This window comes from Curcuma longa, chromosome 7 (assembly GCF_044706935.1).
Source record: "Curcuma longa cultivar G26 ecotype Majalengka, Jawa Barat chromosome 7, ITB_CL_G26_1.1, whole genome shotgun sequence".
Taxonomy (NCBI): Eukaryota; Viridiplantae; Streptophyta; class Magnoliopsida; order Zingiberales; family Zingiberaceae; genus Curcuma; species Curcuma longa.
Genome location: NC_133867.1, coordinates 9,583,184 through 9,609,781, shown reverse-complemented (window position 1 = coordinate 9,609,781; position 26,598 = coordinate 9,583,184). Strand labels below are relative to the sequence as shown.

General features: G+C 33.9%; 2 protein-coding genes across 2 annotated transcripts; one reads left to right on the top strand and one right to left on the bottom strand.

The window, feature by feature from the left end:
• Positions 1 to 166: 166 nt before the first annotated feature.
• LOC141831462 (uncharacterized) lies at positions 167 to 716 on the bottom strand. The gene is made up of 2 exons (XM_074718818.1): positions 568 to 716; positions 167 to 461 (listed from the first exon to the last, which is right to left on the bottom strand). Exons 1-2 carry the CDS (start codon positions 714 to 716, stop codon positions 167 to 169), a joined length of 444 nt encoding a protein of 147 aa, XP_074574919.1.
• A 12,873-nt stretch (positions 717 to 13,589) lies between these two features.
• Positions 13,590 to 14,342, top strand: LOC141832460 (uncharacterized). The gene has a single exon (XM_074719967.1). It carries the CDS (start codon positions 13,637 to 13,639, stop codon positions 14,135 to 14,137), a length of 501 nt encoding a protein of 166 aa, XP_074576068.1. The 5' UTR covers positions 13,590 to 13,636; the 3' UTR covers positions 14,138 to 14,342.
• The last annotated feature ends 12,256 nt before the right edge of the window (positions 14,343 to 26,598 follow it).

Genomic DNA, 26,598 nt, shown 5'->3' with positions numbered 1-26,598 from the left:
ATTAAAAACATTTGAAAACCCGTTCTGAAAAATTTCTATGCTTATTAAAGAACGCAGTAATACATGCCCACGTGGCTCTTCTCATGTTCCACGCCTGCCACCGGAAAACAACCGCACTGCCGGCGGTCGGGCGGTGTGGCGCGCGTCGCCAAGTTAACAGATGGCGTCACGGCATGAAGTAACGGCCGCCACACTCGCACCGCCACACCTCCGGGTAGTACTCCGCCGCCGCCGCCGCCGCTGCCGCTGCGGCCGGAGGCACCCGCACGCGCAAGGGCCGGCACGGCGCGCACCCGCCGCACTTGGCCACGCACCTCGGCGGATGCGACCCCGGCTCCATCAGCTTCCTCCTCAGCCGCTTCCCCTCCTCTGCCACCGCCGCCGTTGCCCGCTCCTCCTCCTCACTTAGTTCTTCCCATGGACTCGCTCCATTAATGACCCGCAGTGACGGCGTCCTCCCACTTTCTGCACGAAACAAACAGATGAATCGCTTGCGAAACTATCAAAAGACTCCCTAACATTTAGCATCCTTTTCAAAAAGCCACTAGAATTCTATTAATATCAAACCATCCCGAGGAACAGAGATTAAAGAAATGGATCGATTCCTCACCCGAACAACCTCTGCGACCAAACACAAGGAAGCAACAGAGCAAAGACAGCCACAGCCAGCAACAAAGCGTGAGCCCTCCCTTGGGCCTCCATTCTCTCCCTCTCATCTCTCGAAACAGAGCGATCTCTCCGAGTCGATCGCAGAGCTCGATCTCTAAGTCGGAGCGCAGCAGTAGTCCATCACATTAAATTTGGTTCCCAAACTTGGCCGGCCGCTCCATGCAAGCGTCGGCCTCGAGAGCTATGTTTAGACGGAGCAGTAGAATTACTGCGCGAGGTTTGAGCTTTTTTAATTAGCCAAATTTAGGGAAACAATGACGTTGGGATGGCAGTGGTTCCAGCTCAGTGTCTCGCCCGGGCTTCTGCATGGAGGCCGATCTCGGCCTTGACCTCGGAGTACGGGGAGTGGCGAGGCACATGCGAGGAATTGGTAAACTGAAGTGGCGTGGGAGATGGAGGAATAAAGGCGAAAGGGAAGGTAGTGAGTTGTTCCTTAGCTGCTTTTGCCATGGCGGCAGGGGGACAGTGGGGGCGACTCTGCGGCAGGGCCACTGCTCAAATGTAGAAATGAAACAGCAAGCTGCGTTAACCGCGGTCAGTCAGGGCAGGACTAAGCTTTGATCACTCGCCAAGGATCAATCGATCAAAAGGGTTAACGTAGTCGGTCCCATGATTATATGTGAAAAGGTAAATTAAAAAATTGTAATTGACTATAACGGAGGAGGACAATGCCTCGATTTCATTAAGATTCAATCCTTATCTACTTTAACAATTTTAGTTCGTCGTAACTAACTAAACTATGTCCCGAGAGTAAGTTTCTATTGCTTAGACAAATAATAAAAGATCAAAATTTAAAATTTAAATAAGATGAATTTATACCGTAAATGAATCAAAGAAGAAGATTGTCTGCTGTGTGGGCTAAAGCGATACGCGCCTCATTGGGCTTTTAGAAGGTTGTGGGCTAGAGCCCAAATTAAATAGGGGAAGATCATTCTCTCCTAGTTTGGTATTTATAATGATCTTCTCACCATAATCCATCAAAAAAAAAAACAAAGATATAACTAAAATTATAAGTACTATTTTCCTTCGAATAGTTTTATAGCAAAAAATCAGAGGCAGTTATTAAAAAAAATGTCATTCTTTTTTTTAAAAAAATTAAAACAATGAAAATATCTTTATATTGTAACAATAAAATAAAATAAACCAATTTAATTTGATAAAAATATTATATATGAAATACTTTTATAACGTAAAAATATTTTTTATTAAATTATTTTAGAATAATTGTACCAACTAATACTCTAATAATATAATGGTTGTTATAATATATATAGTAAGCAAAAAATCAAAAGGGTATCTTTTTTTTAATGAATAGTCAAAGAAACACCCTTTTTACTTTATTATCAAAAGGGGTACTCCACCCTACACTGTTCTACCTAATCTACTGTTCATCCGGGTTTGAGTTGTTTTTAGACCGGTTCAAGGCTGGTCGGGGTGGGCGGGCAAGAAAAAATCAATACATTTAGGTTTTAGTTCACTTCTTGGAAACAAAACTCAAACATTTTGAACCCTCCTCCTTTGAACTCTCTTGTTAGCCCTTCATCATCTTCGCTGATCAACTCCCTCGTTGTTGTCTCGCCTGTTGCCGTTCATCTGCAATGTGTTACCCCATATATGTGTTCATCTTCTATTATCTATCTTTTAATTGCCTACTGATGTCTCGTCTTATTATTTAGGATTTAGATTTTAATGTCAGTTCAGTTCTCGAACATCTTCCTCCTCTATCCAAATGTCACTTTTGTTTATTGTAGCAGATACAACGATATAGCAGCTATGGAACTGTAGTTGCTACAATGTTCTTGTTTGTGATCCTACCACGTTATAGTAGTTATGATTTCGTAATTGCTATAACGTTCTAGTGTAATTGCATTGTAGCCGCTATGATTTGGTAGCTACTACAATCTTCTAGTAAGCACGTTGTAGCAGCTATGATTTGATAGTTGTTACAACATTCTTATCAGCACGTTGTAGCAGCTATAGTTTCATAGTTGCTACAATGTTATAGTTTAAACACATTGTAGCAACTACGATTTGGTAATTACTACAATGTTCTAGTTTAACCACATTGTAGCAGCTATGATCTAATAGTTGCTACAACATGTTGACCAAAATTAACTGAAATATCATTTTATTATTCAAAACTAATTAATATTGTAATGTATCACTAAGATATTAAGTATTTGTTTACAAAATTAAATGGCGTCTAGTGTTCCACCTCCCACATAAGCTCTACTTCTAGTGCATATCGTAAGAAAATATAATGGAAAAGTAACGTCTACCAGTTTAAGTTATTCATATTATCACTACAACCAACAAATGGAGTTGATAAATAGAAGCTCATTCGCCCGAGCCCTAGACATACCATATAATGCAAACATCAAAGGCCTTATACAAAATATGTTTGACAATTTGGAGTATTGTCTTTCAAAATTAGAAGATTAGATTCACAAGAATAGATGTTGCACTAATTCTAGGACCTCCAGATCATGGCGATGAAGTTCTTTTGCATTTGGATATCATCTCCTCCTCACTCTACATTCAACATTTCATGAATCAGGATTGTTCAAAGAATGAAATAGAGAACAAGTTGATCAACATCAACAAACAACCATCTCTTGAATCTGATCTTTTATTTTGTCAACTTGTTATTTTGTTTTTTTTATTTGTGTGTTATTTACCACTACTAGCAGTATATCTAAACTACCAGTACACTCACTACTTGATTGTATATATATGGAGGTCATTGGTGTGATGTTCTCGCAGAGGCCCAAGCCACTAGGTCTTGAAGGAAATCAAACTCCAATTCTGAAAGAATTTGCACACCTACTTGCTGTAAGTTGTTAAATTTTATTATAACTTCATTGATTCAAAATTTATAACCATACTTATTGTATTATAGGTTTGGATGTGTGAACATGTTAGAATCAGAGAGCCACACAAGAACTTTGTCCTTCCAAGAATATGTCGATGGAAGTTGACAACCTCACGTGTAGATAAAATAAAGATGATGATTGGAGAGCTACCTTCATCAAAAATAATAGCAACTTTGCTTCCATCAAATTTAGAGGAACACTTACTATCACCTGATTTTCTAGCAGATGTTGAAGAGCAAATTGATGATCAAATTACACAAAACTTTATCAATGTGTCTTTTCCTGAGCAAGCAGAGGATGTTCAGGAGGAGTATGTAACAGAGGATGTTCAAGATCAAACTGTAAAGGATGGAGCAAGTTGAATGTCAATGCTATAAAGTAAAAGATGATCAACTTGTTAGATACATACTTTGTTTGCTGAGTTAAAGAAGGATATTAAAGAGAAGGAGATAAAAATAAGAGAACTTGTTGATTTACTAGAGAGGAGTGCTAGTAATGCTGACATTAGAATTCTTGAGGAAAGACTATAGGTGAAAAAGATGGAATATTCGCTGTAAAAAACTGAATCATAGTTGAATAAAAAAAAATAAAAGTGTGGAGCTCCAACGCATGCTTCAAAGCAAGGTATCAAAAGAACCATGAGCAACACTTACCTCAGATAAAGAGGCCATAGAGCCTAATCCGTCAACACATATAAGAATAAACAGTTGTGCTAGAAAGAGTATTCGACCACTACTGACTCATAAATTCGACCAAGTCCCCAAAAGAAAGAGAACTGATAGAAAACCAATGACTACAATACTTATGCCGGCTGAAGGGACAACTAAGGGGAAAGAGAAAGACAAGGAGATTATTCAGCATAAAGATCTAGAAGCCCTTGTCCCATCAAACACATCTGCCACAAATCAACAACACAAACATACTAAGATTGACAGTGTCAAAACCAAAGTCTTGAAGTACGGTTGATTATAGTTAATTCCTTTTGTTGTTAATCCTCAATGACATGTTAGTTTATATATTTTTCAACAAGCAAAGACATGTTTTAAAAAAAATGATAAATCTCAGTTAGTCTCATAGACTCAATCCCTGGGGTGGGCGGGCAAAGACATGTTTTAAGAACAATAAAGATGTTGTGGCAATAGATGCATTATTGAAGCTCAGTCAATTAGAGTGAGTTAGTTGGTAGTGTAGCTGCATAAATATGTATTGCTACATTTTTATTTGAGTAATAAGTGTATATTAAAATAAGAATAATATTACTTTCATATGCGTCATGTTGTATTGAGAATAATACATTTGATTGCTAAATTTTACTATCAACACTAAAAGCATGCTAGAACCACCTATATGTTTAGAAGTTGTTGTATCACATATACTTTTCGTAGCTACTACAAATGTAGCAGCTATGACTATTATTTAATAATAATAATGGTGATAATTTTCTTCTTTATTTTATCATTTGTCATAATATTTTTATTTGTTTATATAGGGTTACGCTACTTTCAGTATGACCCAACTGTACTTTTGCATTAAATATGTAATTTTTACGACAATATTTGATTGGACTCGGTGCATTCATGATGATTGCATAAATGAATATTTTACAATTATAGCAAAGTTAAACCCTCTCATATACCATACTACACGTCCATAAGTATTTAACTAACTAAACCATGTTATTATTTTCTCTTGCATATATTCCACTGATAATTATTCTTCTCTACATAGGATGTGTTTTCAATGATACATGCCCAAGCATTTGAACAAACTATGAAAACTGAGGAAGATAAGACCATTAAATATATCTTATGTTCTCTTAATAATGAAAATAATCAATCACATCTATTGGTTATAAACCTCGAGGAAAGTCAATTTATTCATTATAACTCCCTTTGCGCTATAGAAAATTACACTTCTATATTTGAGAAAACTATAAGTATTTAGTTGTATATTCTATTACAATAGGCTTTTGATATGTATTGATTACACTTCAGTGCAAATGGAATTTTTTAAGAATTTAAATTGGTCATACTTTCACATCGGCATCGAGGGTTAGCACCTATTTCCTCAAGAGAGTTTAAATCGATTCAAGTAAATGACCATAATTGTAAGTATTTATTTATGTTTTATATTCCCAATTATAATTAGATTTTTACAAGGTAAAAACTTTATCTTGCATGTTAGATTGTGCTTTTTTTTGTGAAGCACTATGTTGAGAGTTTAATATTTCAAAGATCGACTGAATTCAGATAAACTAAAATGAAAGCTTATAGATTTAGGATTGGGCATAAAATTATGACAAACAAAAACGGGGCAAGTGACAGAGGTTAATGTCATTTCAAAGGTCAATAACAATTTCAAAATGTATGTTTGTGAAAAAATTAGTTTGTAGTTGTTGTTATGTTATTGTTTTGGTTCTATCAAATTTTAGTCGAACAACTTATTATGGTGTTTCACATGAGTATTATTTTTAGTTTCAGAGAAATTGTTTATACAATTTTAGAGAATTACAAGTAATACACTTTCAGATTACACAAGACATCATTTGTTATAGCAGCTATTAAGTCGTAGCTGCTACAACACAGACTTAACGTTATAGTAGCTACGGAACTATAGTTGTTACAGCATGCTTGTTCAATCACGTTGTAATAGCTACAATTCTGTAGTTGCTACAACATGCTTATTCACTTACGTTGTAGCAGCTACGATTCCGTAGTTGCTATAAAGCGCTTATTCAATCACGTTGTAGCAACTACGATTTTGTAGCTACTACAACACAGGCTTGATGTTGTAGTAGCTATGGAACTGTAGTTACTACAATGTGGTCTTGACTTGTTCAATCACATTATAGTAGCTATGATTCTATAGCTGCTATACAACACAAACTTGACATTGTACTAGGTATAGAATTGTAGTTGCTACAATGAATTTTGCCACTGTTCAATCACCGTAGTTGCTATAACATAGAGTCGACAATGTAACTCTAGAATTGATATTTCAACTCCCCCAATTAAACTTCACCAACTTCTCCCTTGCATTTAATGGGTGTTAACTCTAGAATTGATGAAATCACACCATCATAAAGATAACCTCCTAGCGTATGTTGACCCTTCCCTTTCAGATCATGGCACAAGAAACTTCACAAATCATGGTGCATTTGTGTCACCGGAAACTAACACCTTCTTCGGGTCCTGTGATAGTGCCCAATGATTCAACTTCTTACTCTCAAAAGACCTTCCCTCTCCTTGCCACCAAACATCCTAGCAGGTCATTCTACACTAGTGGGTTCTTAGGCTGCCAGGTGATATTTCATCTCTTAGCCTTTCCTTGTATATTTGACAGTAAAATGCAAAAATCACTTACATGAACTTCCACCCAATGTGCTAGTCTAAGTTGTGCCCTTAGACCGATAATCAACTGCATCTAGTTTTGGCGCAAGTGAAAACCTTGAAGCAACAGCGGGATCAAGCAATGAACGAGTTGAAGGTTGCCCTTCAAAGACTGGAAAAGACCCATCCACACTTTCCAAGTTGAACGAGCAAGTGACAAAGGTTAATGTAGCTCTAAAAGAGGCCATGGATCTATTGGAAAGCAACGATTGCTAAGGGATGGGTTCGCTTTAGAAAACCGTAGGGCCTTAGGATCATTTCGTTGATCTTCCTTCTGTTGATGTCTTATAACGACTATCTTCCTTCTATTATATGTCTTATAGAATTGGAAAGTTTTACTTTTAATATTGAATGGTGGGTTGATCTATCTCATTCTTGTTTAATTACGTTGTAGCAGCTACTATTCTATAACTGCTACAACATGGTTTGTAGCTTTGTACAAATACATTGTAGCTGCTACAATACGGTTCACAACCTTGTACAAGCATGTTGTAATAGTTATGGTTCCGTAGCTGCTACAACATAGTTCACAAGTTGTAGTAATTACGAAACTGTAGCTACTACAATGCGACCTTGACTTGACATTATAGTAGGTACGTAACCATAGTTGTTAAACGCAAACTTGAATTCTTCAATTAAGTTATAGCAGCTACTTAACCGTAGTTGGTACAACATGGACTTGTTCAAATCATATATGTAACAGTCACAACCATAGTCGATATGAAAATGGAACTATAAATCAAACACTGAAAATATTTAAATACTATAAATGTAAATATATAATAGTAAACTAATATGTCAGATTACATGCATCATATATTTGCTTACATATTTCAAGCCTCATACAAAATACTTAGAATTTCATTGAACTATCGTGACATATACTTACGTATTTCAAACCTCATACAAAATGCTTAGAATTTCATTGAACCATCATGACATTTACGTATGTATTTCATACATAATTCAACCCCATACAAAATTCTTAGAATTTCATTGAACCATTATGATATTTACTTACATATTTCAAAACTCATACAAAATGTATAGAATTTCATTGACCCATCATGACATTTAGTTACATATTTCAAACCTCATATAAAAGGTATAGAATTTCATTGTAATTATGTATTCAAACTATTGCATGATTCCTACAAGATCGACGATTAAGACCTAACAATGAAGACCTTGTACACCTTTTCTGAATTTTACCACTGTGTCTACTTTTACCTTTCATCATCTTCCTGGTTGTACACGACATCTAAAAGGGAGCAGATGGGGATTAGTGGGCCGACATATCCAATACTCCTTACTTCTAGTTCCATGGATAACATCATTGTATGTGCTTCTGTAGTATAATGCCAAATAGTAATCTTCACAATAGTTGTAAGGATCTAGATGAGCATGCCCAATTATACACATTGCATGAGAACATGGGAAACCATGAATGTCAAACTTACGATAAGTACAATGTCTTTCAAATAAATCAATGACATATATACCAGTATTGGTGCTTACTTAAAATTCTGTATTGGAACAATGGTGAAAACTGTAATGCATCCCCCAACTATTGTACTTTTTAAATAGATCTTCGACATAAGGAGTCATCTTGGTTACTAATATTTCACCAATCTGCCTATGAAAATAAAACCATTCAAATAACTTTCTCCTGGTGTAATCTATCATGCCACATATTAGTAATTCGTGTGCAGGCTTCAAGACTGCATTCATGCACTTTGAACCATTAGTAGATAGTATGTGAAACATGCGACCAGGAAAATAGACATTAGCCCATTTCTCCTTCTCCACTTTTGCAACCCACTCATAGCTCTTAGAGGGTGTTTGGTTTTAAGTTGTATTTTTTCAACGGAAAATTGGGGTTGAAAATATGTAAATGTATAGTTGAGGTTGAGAAAAGGTTGAGAAAATGTAAATGTAAATGGAGTGTTTGGTGAATATGAGGTTGAGTTGTATTTTGGATGTCTATTTATTTATTTACCCTTACTAAAAACTTGAAAAATCCTTATATATTTTTTACAAGGATAGATGTGTAATTTGAACTTTCAGGTTGGCAAAAAGGACCTATGGAGGTCCTTTTTGCCAACCCCCAATTTTCAGTTATCCCAACCTCATATGTACATTCACCATCTAAACCCAAACACCCATATGATGTCCATTGCATAAATTTCGAGAACTCAACTGAACATTTACATCTGGGAAACCTTAAACCAAACACCCTCTTAGTGTGGTGCATTCTTATCTTATCCATGCATCTTATTATAAGTGAGCTTAGTGCATGCTTGTGTTGCAACCCATAGTAACTTTGCAACCTCTCTATCTTTATAATATGATACCAAGTTCTTGGATAGGTGTATAAGATAGTAACCGTGGTGTGACTCTGGAAATATATCCTTAACAACATGTAGTATGCCAGGATTTCTACCACTTATAATTGATATGTATTTATCTCCTATTATCTCATTTCAAAGTTCAGTTAAGAACCATTCTCATGCAAGCCTATTCTCAATTTCTACAACTGCAAAAGCTATGGGGAATACTTCATTGGATCCATCCACACTAGTTGTCATCATAAGAACTCCAAGATACTTCCTTATAAGGTGGCAAGCATCAATACCAATAACTAGACATTGATATTCAACAAATGCACACATACATGCCCTAATAGACTAGAAGACACGCTAAAAATGGCCATCATGTGTAGACCTTATGTGCACCATCGTCTGATTATCTCCAATCGTTAATTCTTTAGAAAATGCATACAGATCATTGTATGATTCAACATAATTCTCATGTACATTAATCATTGCTTAGAGTTTAGCTCTCAATATTTTTTGGTATGATATTGTCACTCCAAATTATTTTTGAATGTTTATTGTAATCATCTTTGGAGTGTACTTCTCACTAATCATGACTTGTTTTTAAATCTCACTAGCAAACCAAGAACTAGTGCAGTTTTTTTGGTCTCTACTTTTCCTCATAGATGATGAGCATGTTTGTCAAACAGAGTGATCTGAAAATTTTCAAACCCTCTAGTAACAATTCTTCAATCACAAGACTGAACCTTACAAATAGACTTTATTTTATAACTTTTTATCTCCTTGTGTCTGATCTCAAAGCCTTTATATATCACATAATCCTCTAGAGCTTTTCTAAATCTTTTTCCATCAGAGAACACTTGGCCAACTTTTGGTGACTTTCCACTACTGTGCTCTTATGTGTCAGCTAAATCAATTGTAATAGTGTCATTGACTACATTAGGTTGGATCATCATCTGAATTTGGTTTGACTCATTCACACTAAAGTTTTCATTCTCAACATCGGATGCATAGAAATTATTGGTATTTGAGAAATCATTTTCTTGATGTTCAAATACAAACTGATCTTTGTCTTCTAGGGACAGAAAGTTAAAATAATCTCCATTCCCTTCTAAATTAGATGCACCCTCATCTAACTGATATGATGATCCATTTTCCTCCGCTGTTGTAATATTAATGTCAACTTGTGTTGTATTGGAATACAGTATAGTCTCATGTACATTTTGTGCTTGTGGCTCACAACGATGTCCTTGGTTGATGAATTGCCTAGTGAATGAGGAAGACATCCACTGTTGCTCGATACTATTAATATCAATAGAAATAAATTGATAAATCTCTAAAAATAAAAAAAGTGAGTTGCAACAAAGAAATAATATAAAATTATTTATGAACAACCAGGGGCGGATTCAAAAATTAGAGGTGGACTGTGCTGACTTTAGGTATGAAAAAGGTGAGTTAAACATCAAAATACAATGAACAAAAAAAGTCCATTAATTTTTTTTGAGACCAAATTGTAGACTAAAGTATGTATCTAATTTTTTAAAGTTAGATTAGAGTCCAAAATAGCTCAATCTTATGTAATTTTTTTTAAATTAAGCCCAAAATAACCCAACTTGGATTCATATCTGCTTAAAGTTATATTATGTAATCTTTATCAAAGAATGGGGTAAGAGAGGTTCAAACTCTCGACCTCAGGAGAGATGAGACCTACCGCTAGCCAACTGCGCCACCAACTCCTTCAAAAATATTTATTAATGATAAATTATTATAAGATTCACATGGTTGAGCTACAACCCAGGATAGCTCTTACTTAAATCCGTCTCTGTGAACAACATATAATTTATAACGTACTTAGATGTTCGACCACTCAAATGGGAACTAAACTGAATAAGAAAAGGCAGCAATAGGTAGTTAAAAGATAAAGAATAGAAGATTATTACATACATGGGGGAACACACCAGATGAACAAGGGATTTTGAAGGAAGAGAGCTCGAAATATTTGAGTTTTTTTTGAGAAGCACAAAACCTTAAATGTATTGGAGTTTTTGTATGTTGATAGCTTTAGACAAGCTTAGAGAGGAAGCTTCAGAGGTAGGCAGGCAAGGCAACAACGAGAGAGTTGATTGGCGAAGACAGTGAAGGGTGAACGAGGGAGTTCGAAGGAGGAGGGTTCGAAATGGTTAGGTTTTTTAGTAGATTAGGAAGAGAAGGGTAAATTAATCAGGGGTAGAGCGCCCTTTTGATAATAAAGCAAAAAAGGGCATCCCTTTAACAATTCATTAAAAAAGGGACACCCTTTTAATTTTTACTCATATATAATTACTATATTATTGTAGTGATTAAATAATAGTCACCATATTGTTATAGCAATATTAAATAGTTGTACAATAATTTTAAAATAATTTTGATCAACTTAAAATTATTTTGATAAGCTTAAGGATTTTTAATTAATCTAATAATTTTTTATATAAAAATATTCTATATATATATATATATATGTATAGTATTTTTGAATAAATTAAATTAAAAGTAAAGAAATAAAAGTATTTTAGGATGAGAAATATGATTAGATACTATTTTAATATTTTTTATAAATAAAATGATAGTTAATATTTTTAAAAAATATCATTTTGATAAAATGATAATTGAGAGTATTTTTTTTAACTTTTGCCCATAATTTTATTTTATCCATCATCAAATTAATGTTATTAAGAAAATACTAATAGAAAAAAAATAAAAATAGTACAACTCATAGTTTGCAAAATCACAGTTCAAATCATAGGATCATACGATCCTGCAATCGTGTGATCGTATAAGATCATTAGAATTTGTATGATCCTACGTTACAATGATTCTTCTACACATTTTTTGTTGGGATTTTTATTTGCCTTTAAATTGAACCATCTTATGGCCCTTTTCTTTAGCCGAGAAGTTTCAAACCCTAAAGATCAAGTCTTGATTTTATATCGATCCTGCATAGGATCACAATTATCCTAAAAACTATAGTACAACCACTAAAAACACTCTCCCATCCATATTCACATCTTAAATGTTACGGGACCCATCTTAAATTGTTGGCCCTCAATAATTTAAATCGAACATCGAAATAGAAACAATTGAATTAATAAGACATGGAAAGGGACAAAACAAAGACATGACGAATAAAGTAGCTCCTTAATTTAGGGAATTGAGCACGCTACATGCAAGACACAAGGGCCACTCCAAACTTGACTTCTTTGGAAACAAGAAACAGCACTTAGATCACACACGGCCCCCTTCTTCTACTTGCAAATAACTACTTTTGGAAATACAAAAAATTACTAAATTATTTATGAACAATGTTTTACAAATATAAACTCTACTTATGTCCTAGCTAATTGTGTGCATAAAATTATAATATAATCTAATTTTTTGAATTAATTCATGCCATAAAAGTTATTATGTCGCCTTAAATTGGTCAAAATCAAAATCCAATTCAACCGTAGTAGGTTGGCTTATGATTGATCGAATCATAATGTTGAAACAAGGACCACCATCGCACCTAGCTTTAGCTTATATTATAAGGGGTACTCCTTCTAATTAATTAATCATTAGCGCAAATGACATGTAATTAGAGAATGCCCCTAGCTAGCTACAAGACCCAAATTTAAACAGGAACGCACCTCCACCTACACCTGCACTGACCTAAGCACAATAATGGAGATTCAATTTGTTAATTCTTTTTTTAAAAGTAAATTAATAGATAATTATAAATTAATTAAGACACCTGTGATCCAGCGCACGAGAGGAAGATCCAACTATGATCACACGCCTAATCCCTAATCTAATTTTGTATCCACCACTATTATTTATGATCATTAGACCGCGAACCGATCGAAGTGGAAGCTCGAGAGTTGGACTCTTGATCGATCTCAAAGTCGATCTGACTCTTGACTGATTCAATTAACTCGACCGCAATGAGATCTGAATCGAACCAAACCAGCTCAACCAGACAGAAAAAGAACCAAAATAAATTCATAAAATGTGTTGAGGTCAATGGTCAAAGCAGAAACCTTCCCAGTGCCATCAATCATTATCCTTAAAAGAAATACTTGATAGTTAACGTTGGGAAATTAACTCAAAAAAGTATTTAAGCCAAACTTAGTAGTTAATAATATACTAATATTGCTGCTAATGAAGGCAAAGACTCATGTAATTTGTCCTCTATTACCAAATTAATTAGTTTATAATTATCAGTAGATTACATTATTTCGCCCCTTTAAATACATACTGCACCCCCACGTTCGTATCAAGCAAATTGAGAGGAGGGAGGGAGGGAGGAGGAAGGAGAGAGTTCAGGCGATCGACCTGATCAGATCGGTGCAGTTTGATGGGAAACAGCCTGAGGTGCTGCTTGGCATGCGTCCTGCCCTTCGGGGCCTTCGATGTCGTCCGAATTGTCCACCTCCGTGGCCAGGTGGAGGAGCACAGCCGCCACATCAGCGCCGGGGAGGTCCTCGCAGCCAACCCCGGCCACATCCTCAGCGAGCCCTACGTCTCCCAGGGCGGCGGTGCCGTGCGACGCTGCATCTTGATCGTGTCTCCGGAGTCCCAGCTCCAGCGCGGCCACATTTACTTCCTCATCCCGGCTGCAACTGCTACCTTGCATGATCATCATGAGAAGAAAATTCACACCAGAAATAGCAAGGTAACAAATCAAAATCATCATCATCAGCAGCAGCAGCAGCAGCATGAATCTGTCGAGGATAGACAGAACGTGAGTCAGGAGATCAGTCCCGCCGGGAAGAAGCTGAGCCACCACCGCCGCCGTCGGACTGGCCGGGTCGGGGTGTGGAGGCCGCACCTCCAGAGCATTTGCGAAGGCTTGTAACAGTAATTCTCCAGCACTTCAGAACTAGCCGTGCTTTGGATATCCATGTAACTTCAGTAATGGAAATTGAGCACAAATATATCGATCGATCGACATAGTGACCATCCATGTATCATGTACGGAGTTGAAACGCAGGGAGGGAGAGAAGAAGGAAAGATATGTAGAATTGCACAAATATTAATTAGCATTCTCAAAACTAAAGTCAGATCAATTTCTCGACACAAAACATCAAGAGTAGTTGTACCATAATGCTTCATCAAATCATTGCAAGCTTTGAACCAGCAGTCAATCTATCTATGAACAAATCCCAAAAGCTTCCTGTTGATCCACATGATGTGTTTGAGCTATATATTAAACTGTAGTCAAAAGAATTGCATGCTCTGTCTTTAGCTTACTGATGAGTCAGTCAAAACTGTCGAGAATGGACAAGAATTACCTCTAAGAATTTATAGCTTTCTTTAGCTTACATGCAGTCTATAAGATATCATATTTGATTCGAGAAAACGTGCAGTTGCAGGTTTTAGTTCAAACAATGATTAAGTAAAGAGATCATATTTGATACTCGTGCCAGAGCAGAAGACCTAGCTAGCTCCCTCCCTTGCCTGGAAGGGAGAGAGATGGCTTGTTAGCTAAAGGTTTACAGCTAAGGTTATGCATTCTTTAGTGGAACCTATTGACTGCAACGCTTGGATCCATATCAACGCACTGTTTACAGGATTGTTTATACAATTATATATATAGTGAATATGCATGATTCTAGAATATCCACTATTTTATGCAGCAGAGGCAGCTACGAGCAATGGAGTTATAATAAGAATCAGTGCACGACTAAGGGGTCGATCTTCGTGAGGTTAAAGTATACAGCAATGATTGGGGGTTGGTTAATGGTGAAACAGAAGAGGTCAAGAATATTGATGAAGACTGAAACCAACTGCATGACAAAAAAACAAAACTGCATCTACTGTCCCATGGCAATGATGGAATGGTACGATCTTAACCAAAAATATAGATTAATTTTCCATGAAGAAAATTCTCCAGTGTTAATTAGTTTTCTCTCCCAGAAATTGTTAAAAAAATCCGGAAGGAAGATAAAAAGAGATAGATAATAGATAAAAAATTATAATATTTTTTAATATTTTATTTATCAATACGTAATATATTTATAAGCTACTTACATAACTCACATAAATCATTAACTCCATAAACATACTCTACTAACTCAACTAATGAATGATACATTGAACATCGATATTTTTTTTCTAAAACCACTACAAAAAAATAGATTTTTAGCAACGAATTTTTGGGACGAAAATAATTCGTCATCAATTAGCAACGAATTTTGGGACGAACAACGAAATTTGCGACGTACAAAATATTAGTTGCCAATTTAGCAACTCAACATATTCGTTGCCAATTTCGTTGCCAAAAATAATTCGTCGTCAATTTCGTCCCCAATTTGGCGACGAATTCTACTTTCGTCGCCAAATTAGGGACGAATTCCAAATTCATCGCAAAACTTCACCATGGTCCTTTGTTTTTTTTCTCCGACGCGAACTTGGCGACGAATACTCAATTCGTCGCCAAATTGGCGACGAATCCAATTTTTCGTCGCCAATTTAGCAACGATTTTGGCGACGACGTAGAATTCGTCGCAAACAAATCAGCGAAACCCTAGTTCTGGACTGTTCGCCACTTTTTCCACGCGAACTTGGCGACGAATCCAGGATTTCGTCGCCAAATTTGACGACGAATGTTTTTTTCGTCGCCAATTTAGCAACGATTTTCGCGACGACGTAGAATTCGTCGCAAACAAATTAGCGAAACCCTAGATCTGGGCTGTTCGACACTTTTTCCACGCGAACTTGGCGAAGAATACAGAATTCGTCGCCAATTTGGCGACGAATCCAGGATTTCGTCGCCAATTTGGCGACGAAATCATGTATTCGTCGCCAATTTAGCGACGAAACATCTTTCGTCGCAAAAAAATAACTTAAACCTAGATCTCGACTTTCTCCTTTTCTTCCCACGCGACAAAATCTTCCTCCTCTCGCCGATTCTCTCCCACGAACGCCGCCGGAGCTGTTCCTCGCCGGTTTTCTCCCTCGCCGAACCTTTCCTTCGTCGGATCTCGGTGATTTGTCTCCGAAATCTTTCCTCCTCGCGCACGGTAAGCTTTCTCCATCTTTTTCCTTTTTTTCTATGTTTTTCGCCGCCGGCGCCGCTGGAGAGATATTCGTATCACTAATTGCCACATCATCAACATATTAACTCCATTATTAATTTTGAATCAATTATCAACACTCTCATTCAAAATTACAAACACCCAGGAGTAATCTAAAATAAATAAATTTATCTCTTGGAAGTGACTTCGTCAAAATATCCGCCACTTATTCATGTGTGCTTCAATACTCGATCTCAATTTCTTTATTTATAACTAAGTCTCGAATGAAGTGCAGACGAATATCAATATGTTTAGTCCTCGCATGAAAAACTAAATTTTTTATTGCAATTGTTGTCTTATTATCACAAAAAATATTAGTTACATCTTTTTGTTATTGATGAAAATCTACAAGTACTCTTCTAACCCAAACTGCTTGATACGCTACTGAAGTTGCTGCTATATATTCTGCTTCTGAAGAGGATAGGATTGTAATAGCTTGCTTCTTTGAACTCCATGAAATTGCTCCTAACCTAAGATTGAAAACACTAGCTAAAGTGCTCTTTCGATCATCCACTGAACTTGCCCAATCACTATCAGTGATTTCATAAAATATCAAACTTTGAAACTTTAGTATATCAAATCTCATAATCTACGGTTCCAACAATATAACATAAAATCCTTTTAGTTGCTCCAAGATGATGCTTTCTAAGATTTTGCATAAATCTAGAAAATACACTAACAGAGAAAGCAATATCTAGTCCAGTATGGGTTAAATAAATTAAACCTCCTACCAAGCTTCTAAATATTTTGCATTAACTTTCTCTGAACCATCATCTAGTTGCAACTTCTCATTTATATTCATGGGCATAGTAGCTAGATTACAATTGAGTAAGTTGAATCTTTTAAGAAGATCTGTTGCATATTTTTTTGTAAGATAAAAATTTCATCAACTCCTTGCTTCACTTTAAGACCAAGAAAATAATGCAATAATCTCATATCTGACATCTCAAATTTCTTCATCATATTAGATTTAAATTCAGCTATAAGAGAATCAGACGAGGTGCATGTATATTATAGTATCAACATAAAGACAAATAATAATATAATCAACGCTACCTTGTTTCTTCACATAAAGAGTGGGTTCATTTCACTTCTTGTGAAACCATTTTGTTGAATGTAGCTATCAATCTTGCTATACCATGCCCTTGAGACTTGTTTTAACTCATAGAGTGCCTTTCTCAACTTGTACACCTTTGTCTCTTTGCTTTCAATTATAAAACCTTCAAATTGAACTATATAAATTTCTTCTTGCAAGTCTCCATTTAGAAATGCAGATTTAACATCAAATTGATAAACAGGCCAATGCAATTGTGCAGCTAATGCTAAGATAATTCTCACAGTTTCAAATCTAGCAATTGGAGAAAAAGTTTCTTTGAAGTCAATACCTTATTGTTGTGAATAGTCTTTTACAACAAGTCTAGCCTTGTATTTTTTAAATGGTTCTATCATCATGGTATTTTATTTTAAACACCCATTTGAGGCCAATTGCATTTTTTCCTTCAAGTAGATCCACCATCTCCCATGTTTCATTTTTATTGATTACCAATAGCTCTTCTTTCTTTGTATTTCGTCATTCTTCATTTGTTACCGCTTCTTCAAAAGTTGTAAGATTTGTAACAAATAGAGCAAATTGACCCGATTCATAAATTTCTCTCAAGGATTTGACCTTTGTTGGAGGTGTTTCATCAAAAGAATCTTGTAGAGAAGATGAGTTACTACTTCTTGAATTTGATGGTGAGGAAGTCGGTGATCCCAAAGGTGATGGTGAGGGAGTTGGTGATCTCGAAGGAGATGATTCAACACCTTCAGTTGTTGGAGTTTTGTTCTCTATTGGGATATGAACTCGAGTCTCTTCACCTTGTGTATTCCAATTCTAGTTTGAATTTTCATCAAAATTTACATCTCTTCTTATAATTAATTTTCCACTAAGAGGATTATATAACCGATATGCTTTGGATTGGTTGCAATATTCAACAAAAATATATTTTTCAAATTTCTTCTCTAGTTTATGATGAAATTGAGGATTAATCAAAGCATATGCAATACATCCAAAATTAAAATTCTTAAGTCATTTACTAATGATTTTCTACCTCGCCATTCTTCATATGGTGTTTGATTTAAGACCACTCTTGTTGGAAAAATATTTAGCAAGTAGACTAATGTGGCCACTGCTTCAACCCAGAAAAGATTTGGAAGCCCTCTAATATTCAGCAAACTTTTAGCCATTACAACTCTTCGATTTTTTCATTCAGCTGCACCATTTTGCTCCTATGTATAAGGTGTTGTCAATTCCCTGTGGATACCATATTCTTCATAAAAGAGATTAAATTCTTTAGATAAAAACTCACCTCCTTGATCTGTATGAAGAGTCTTTATTAAAGAACCCTTTTGATTTTCCACAAACGCATTCAATTTTCTAAAATTCTTAAAAGTTTCTGACTTGTTTGCTAGAAAATAAATCCAACTCATTCGACTAAAATCATCAGTAAACATCAAAAAATATTTACTCCCACCAAATGATGTAGTTTTCATAGGTCCACATAAATGAACATGAATTAACGCAAGGCGGTCAGAAGCTCTCCATGATTGCCCACTTGGAAAATACTTCCTTGTTTATTTTCCATAAACACATCCTTCACATAAACCAAGAGTATTAATTTGAGGTAGTCCAAGAACCATATCTTTATGATTTAAAAGTTGCATTCCTTTGATGTTGAGATGCCCATATATCAAGTGCTACATCTTAGATTCATTATCTTCACTAGCAATAAGAGCTTGGTTTCCCACATTAGAGATCTTTAGTAGAAATATCTTATTTTCTGTCATTTGCACATTAATAATGATTGCCCTGAATCTTTGTCAATAATAACATAAGCTCTATTATCAAATAAAATTGCATATCCACCCATTATCAATTGTCCAACACTTAACAAACTATGTGCCAAATTAGGAACAAAATAAACATTGTAAAGCAATTTCACTTTACCATTGCTAGTCTCCATGGCAATAGTGTCTTTGCCTTCGACTTGCATTTGCTTATTATCTCAAAGTTTTACTAGCATCTTTTGTGATTTATCAAGCTCTTTAAATAATGACTTATTGTCAGTCATGTGGTTCAAACATCGACTATCCAAAAACTAAATATTATTTTGAACTTCATTAGAATTAGAATGAACCATAAATAACTTACTTTCTTCGTTTCCTTCTTGCACATAATTTGCTTGTGAGCTATTTCTGTAATTTGCCTTTATATGCTCAAATCTTTTGCACCGATAACACTGAACAGAGTTTTTGTTCCATTTTTTATCCCCATTGAATTGTCTCTCTTGTCTATCAAAATGACTTTTTCCTCTGTCACGTCCTCTACTATAAAAACCTCCTCTTCCATGACCTCTGCCAACGAAGTCTTCCTTTTTTTTCTATCTCTCCCTTCACTTGGGAAGCTTGAAATGTCTTTTCATCATTCTTCTCAACTAATCTGTTTCACCTTGCCTCATGAGCTTGCAAAGAACCCATTAGTTCATCAAAAGAGAAAATTGAAAGATTTTTAGTCTCCTCAATCGTAGTTACTATATAATCATATTTAGGAGTCAAACTTCATAAAACTTTCAAAATAATAATTGCATCAGTGATGTTTTCTCCATAAGATCTCATTTGACTGACAATCAAAATTATTCTAGATAAAAAATCTTATAAAATTTCATTACCCTTCATAAGCAAGGCCTCAAACTCACTTTTGAGAGTCTGGAGTTTGACTACTATCACTCTAGAGGAACCTTAGAATTCTTTCTATAATATTTCTCATGCTTCTTTAGAAAATGAGGCAGTTGTAATTTTGGAGAAAGTCATCTCATGTACTGCTTGTTTAAAGATGAACAATGCTTTTGAATCTTTCATTCTGTTCTCCATTAATCAACTTTCATAGGCATCCTCGTCGTCAAAACTTTTCTCTACGAAATCCTAAAGATCTTGAGATCTAAATAGAGTCTTCATTTTGATACTCTAAAATTTGTAGCACTTTCCTTTGAAAATGGGGATGAGGGGTTGAGAAACTCCATTGATTGCCATTGCAAGCAACTAAGACATGTCAAACCCGGCGCTCTGATGCCACTGTTAGAAAAATTAAGAAGGAAGACAATAAGAGGTAGATAATAGACAAGGGGATTACACAATATTTTTTTCAATGTTTCATTCATCCATACATAACATATTTATAAGCTACTTACAAAACTCACATAAACCACTAACTCCATAAACATATCCCACTAACTCAACTAATAAAGATACATTGAACATAGATATTTTTTCTTGAACCATTACTATCACTAATTGACACATCATCAACCCATTAACTCCATTACTAATTTTGGATCAATTATCAATAGAAACATAGTGAAATCATCTCTCAGATTAATGCGGCGATGTAAATATTGAAAAAAATATTAATGTTTTTAATTATAAATTTTACCTACATGTATTTATTAATATTTTGATTATGTATGAATTTTTATCTTAATTAATTAAATGATCATATATTTTAAGATTTAAATGTGCATAATTAATTAAAATATTATCTTAATATATTAAATTTTTTTATTAAGTGGATGATTATCTCGTCATGATTTGTCATGATCTTTGGATTGACTCAATGATGATAATGAGTTCCCTATAAATAGTGGCTTTTAGGGTCCCTAAACATACACACTTTCAAGAATAATAACATCATCTATAGAAGAGTTTGTAGTGTTTAGAAGATTCTAAAGCATTAAGCAACATACAAGTGGTGTTCAAGGTGTTCTTCAAAATATCAATGGCTGGAAGTAATAATTGATTCTTTTTCACATTCAATTATCATGTTTATTTAGTACAAAACATAATGCAATTTCTAACTATTGGTATTAGAGTCACTTTTATCTTTGCCTTGATATAATTTTTACTAAGTCATTTTTTTTAGAAACATGTTCATGTAATTTCATGATTGTGTGATTTGTTATTTTTAAAATTACATTATGAGTCTTGGGTCTGTATAATCCATTATGAGCCCTAGGTATTTTTCAATTTAAAGGGTTGCTTGATTTTTTTTTTTGAAATTTTGTATTTGGAAATTTTTGAAATTTCTAAAATTGGTATTTGAGACATTTTTAAAAATTTAAAATTTCCTATTTGAAAATATTATCCTTCCAAAATTATGAATATTTATTTTCTTAGAATAAATTTACATGTGATATATCAATTATTGTGAATTTCTTCTTGATATAATATGATTTAATGTTATGCTCACAAATTATACATGCAAATTATGTTGAAAATTTTGGCTTATGAAGATTCATTATTTGAAAATTAAGGTTAATACGAATTATAAAGTGACATCAGAATACATGATCTGAGAGAGTTATTCATAAACTAGTCTTGTTGATGCTCCCGCCTTGGGTTTGTTGGTGCAGCGGAAGTATTTTCTTAGATCGCCAGAGGGAAGGAGTGAATAGCGACTTGCAAATGCAATTAATTTCTTTCTCTTGCTAATGTTTTAACAAGGACACACTTAATTAAAATCGAAATAAAATATAAAAAACTATGAGGCACAGAATGTACATAGTTAAAACCCTCAGCTTGTTAGTCTAAAACTATGAAAGCTCCAATCAAAAGTCTCGTCAGAATTGATCCGAAGGCAAAGAAACCTCGTACAATGGTTAAGCATAGACTAAAACAAACTGAATTTGATTGTGTGTGTTCTTCTTCGAGCTTCAATCTATTTATAGCCTTCACCTCAATTTGACCGTTGTGCTGACGTGACACTTTCGAGCACCTGAATGCTTTTCAGGTGCCTGAATTTGTCGATCTCAATCTGATTTGTCAACGATCCGCCAACAGATCTGAATGATTCCTCATGATCCAGGCGCCTGGACTCTGCTGATGTGGATTTCATCCTCATCCGCTTCGACAATGGCTCACACTGACTTGGCTTGGGTTATCCAGGTGCCTGGACTCTAGGGCACCCGGAATGGATTCGGGCACTTGGACGTCGAGGCGCCTGGAGTGGATCTAGACACTTGGAATGGTCAACTTTATGTTGACCATTTTCCTCTTCTATTCTCTGTTCTATCTTGGTCACCTTATACAGTTTTCCTCCTAGCTTCTCATCCCTTGAATCCACTAGAGTACTCTTCTATAGCTCCTCGTACCTCGGATGCACTGAGCCTGGCTTCTTTCTAGTGTCATCCTTCTTGCTCGTTTGTGTCATCTGCCAAGGTTTACCATCTGGATATCACGTGTGATCTTTTAAGTCTCTGCATACTTAGACACACATGTTAAATATCACATGACCTAATTTTAGACTTATTTGATTGCACATCAAAACTTCACTGGGGTACTAACAGAGCTAACGCCTGAGGTACTAGTTTGCCTAGTAACATTGCTCTGTCTAAGGAGGTTGATTTTTAAAGAGGTCAAACCTTACCAATCTTTCTTGGGAGCACCCTTGGAAAGTGTTGATTGTATCACTAAATAATTACTATATAAAATTAAGAAAAGCTAAAATTTTATCTAGTCAGTTGTATAATTTTAAATAATTAAGGTTTGGTCACAACACCTTTGATTATGCAAAATTATATATTAAGTGGATTAGGATCGCATAATGGACATAAATTATAATTAATTATATAAATATAACAATTTTTACTCCATAGGGATCTTTGTTATATTTATATGATTAATTAGAATAAAATATCAAATTATATTTTCTTAATTTACCCAAAGAGTTAAAAAATATATAATTTGATAGTTTTATTATAAAGTTATAGTAAAATCTAATTGAATTAAAACTTTAGCCCAGAGACAAGTCTTATGTCACTAGATTTTTCTCTTGATAAAACATGATATTTTTCTTAAATTTTTTAATAAGCATGTATTTAATTTATGCAGTATAATCTTCCATAACTATAAAATCTAGAAGGAAAGAATTCTCTTTCATTTGGGGTAGTTAGACATTGACTATGCCATAAGGAAAGATGAACCACCTCTATTAATGAAATCAACATTTCTGATGAGATTATCCTTTAAGAAAAATAGGAATGATCTAATCATCTCTGTGTAATATTTATAAAGATCAAAATCTCTATTGGTATTCATGGTTCGGTTGAGGAGCATGAAAAAGTCAAGGACATACTTAAAGAAATTGATGAACAATTTAGAACTTCAAACAAGACTTGTGCTATTACCCTAATAATAGAATTCTCATCATTAAGGCATACCAGCATGAAAAGTGTGCAAGAGCACATCATGAAGATGAGGGATATAGCAGCTCGATTGAAGACACTCGAGGTGGAAATATTTAAACTTTCCTTGTGCACTACATCTTATGCACTCTTCCATCAATATGGTCTCTTCAAAATTTCCTACAATACACATAAGGTTAAGTGGCCAATCAATGAATTAATGATCATGTGTGTATAAGGGGAAAGAAGGTTGTTGATGGAAATGAGTGATAATGTTCTTATGACTGCATAAGGGAAGCCACAAAAACAAGCTAAAGTCAAGAGAAAAGAGAAGGAAAGATTCCACCCCAACCTAACATCAAGAATGAATCAAAGTGTTTCTTCTGTAAAAAGAAGGGACACATGAAGATTAAGGATTGCAATAAATTTAAGGATTGGTTTGAAAAAAAATAATTCTATTTCATTTGTCTGTTATGAATCTAATATGATTAGTACAATTTATAACACTTGGTGGATTGATTCTGCTTCTATAATCCATGTCACAAATACCTTACAGGGTATGCAAAGCCTAAGAAAGTCAGTAGGAAGTGAGCAGAACATCTATTCTGAAAACAAGATGTTCTCACATGTGGAGACAATTGGAACATGCATTTTAATTTTAGATAGTGCTTTTGTTTTGAAGTTGAAAAATATTTTATATTCCTAATTTTGTAATAAATTTAATTTATATTTCAAGGCTTATAACATTTGGATACTCTTTTGGATTTTTAAATAATTATATGCATTTATTTTATAAATCTAATCTTATATCATTGATGGCTTATAACAATGATTGAGACCTACATGGGTCATTCGTTTTTTAGTCTTATGTTGTTTATATCACCCGTTTTGTTATGGACCTTCCTGGGTAATTTAATTTTCATTAAATGGGTTAGATATCACTTCTAAAAAAATACTATTGTTAAAATTATAAAGTTCACATTTCTACTTTAAAATTATAAAATTTTTAACAAATGTTTGTTAAAAAATTAGTAATTGATATTACTTTTTAATAAAATCTTGACACATTTATAAAATATCAACGGCTTATTAGTTTAGTTGGTTAGAGTGTCATGTTAATAACACGAAGAGTTCGAGACCTTCATGGGTCATTGATTTTTTGGTCTTATATTGTTTTATATCAGACAACTTCTTATGGGTCCTTCTCAGCAATTTAACAGCTTCATTAAATGAGCTAAATATCACTTCACAAAAAAAATCTAATATTTATTTCAAGTTGTATAATTAATTATTTATAATTCAAAATTAATTAATTTCACATTTCTACTTTAAAATTGTAAATTTTTTAAAAACAATCTTAACAAAATTAAAAAATATCAATGGCCTATATTAGTCTAGTTGGTTAGAGCGTCATGCAAATAATGTGAAGGTCGCAATTTAGAGATTTGCATAGAATATTTGTTTTTTAGTTTTATGTTGTTTATATCGCCCTTTTTGTTATGTACCTTCCTAGGCAATTTAATTTTCATTAAATGGGCTAGATATCACTTCCAAAAAAAATACTATTATCAAAATTATAAATTTCACATTTCTAATTTAAAATTACAATTGTTTGTTAGAAAAGTAGTAATTGATATTACTTGTGAATAAAATCTTGACACATTGACAAAATATCAACGCCTTATTAGCTTAGTTGGTTAGAGTGTCGTGCTAATAACGTAGGATTCGAGACCTATATGAGTCATTGATTTTTTGATCTTATGTTGGTTTGTTATGGGCCTTCCTAAGCAATTTAATAGTCTACTTCATTAAATGAGTTATATATCACTTCATAAAAAATACTATTATTGATCTAATATTTATTTCATATTGTATAATCAATTATTTATAATTCAAAATTAAATTTTAATATTAATTTCACATTTCACTTTAAAATTGTAAAATTTTGAAAATAATCTTGATATAATGAAAAAAATATCAACAGCCTATTAGCTCAGTTGGTTAAAGTGTTGTGCTAATAATACAAAGGTCATAGGTTTGAGATTTGTATGGGTCAGCCTTTAATTTAATGGTCTTATGTTGTTTATATCGGACAATTTATTATGGATGAAATTTAATAGTCTGCTTCATTAAATTAGCCAGATATCACTTCATAAAAAATATATAATTACTGATCTAATATTTATTTCATGTTGTATAATCAATTGTTTATAATTCATTAATTTCACATTTCTACTTTAAAATTATAAATTATTTTAAAACGCTTGACATAATTAAAAAATATTAATGGCCTATTAGCTTAGTTGGTTAGAGCGTTGTGCTAATAATGCGAAGGTCGCAGGTGATTTACATGGGCCATTTTATTTTTGGTCTTATGTTAAAATATCACCCATTTTGTTATGGACCTTCTTGGTAATTTAATTTTCATTAAATGGGCTAGATATCACTTTTAAAAAAAATACTATTGTCAAAATTATAAATTTTACATTTCTATTTTAAAATTATAAATTTTTAACAATGATTTGCTAAAAAAATAGTAATTGATATTACTTTTGAATAACATCTTGACACTTTGACAAAATATCAACGGTTTATTAGCTTAGTTGGTTAGAGTGTCGTGTTAAAAACGTGAAGGGTTTAAGACTTGCATGAGTCGTTCATTTTTTAATCTTATGTTATTTATATCAGACGATTTATTATGGGCCTTATTGAGCAATTTAATAGTCTGCTTCATTAAATGAGTTATATATCACTGCATAAAAAATACAATTACCAATCTAATATTTATTTTATATTATATAATCAATTATTTATAATTTAAAATTAATTTTAATATTCATTTTACATTTCTACTTTAAAATTATAAATTTTGAAAAAAGTCTTAACATAATTAAAAAATATTAATAGCCTATTAGCTCAGTTGGTTAGAGTGTCGTGCTAATAACGCGAAGGTTGTATGTTTTAGACTTGCATGGGCTATTTTGTTTTTGGTCTTATGTTGTTTTTATATCACCTGTTTTGTTATG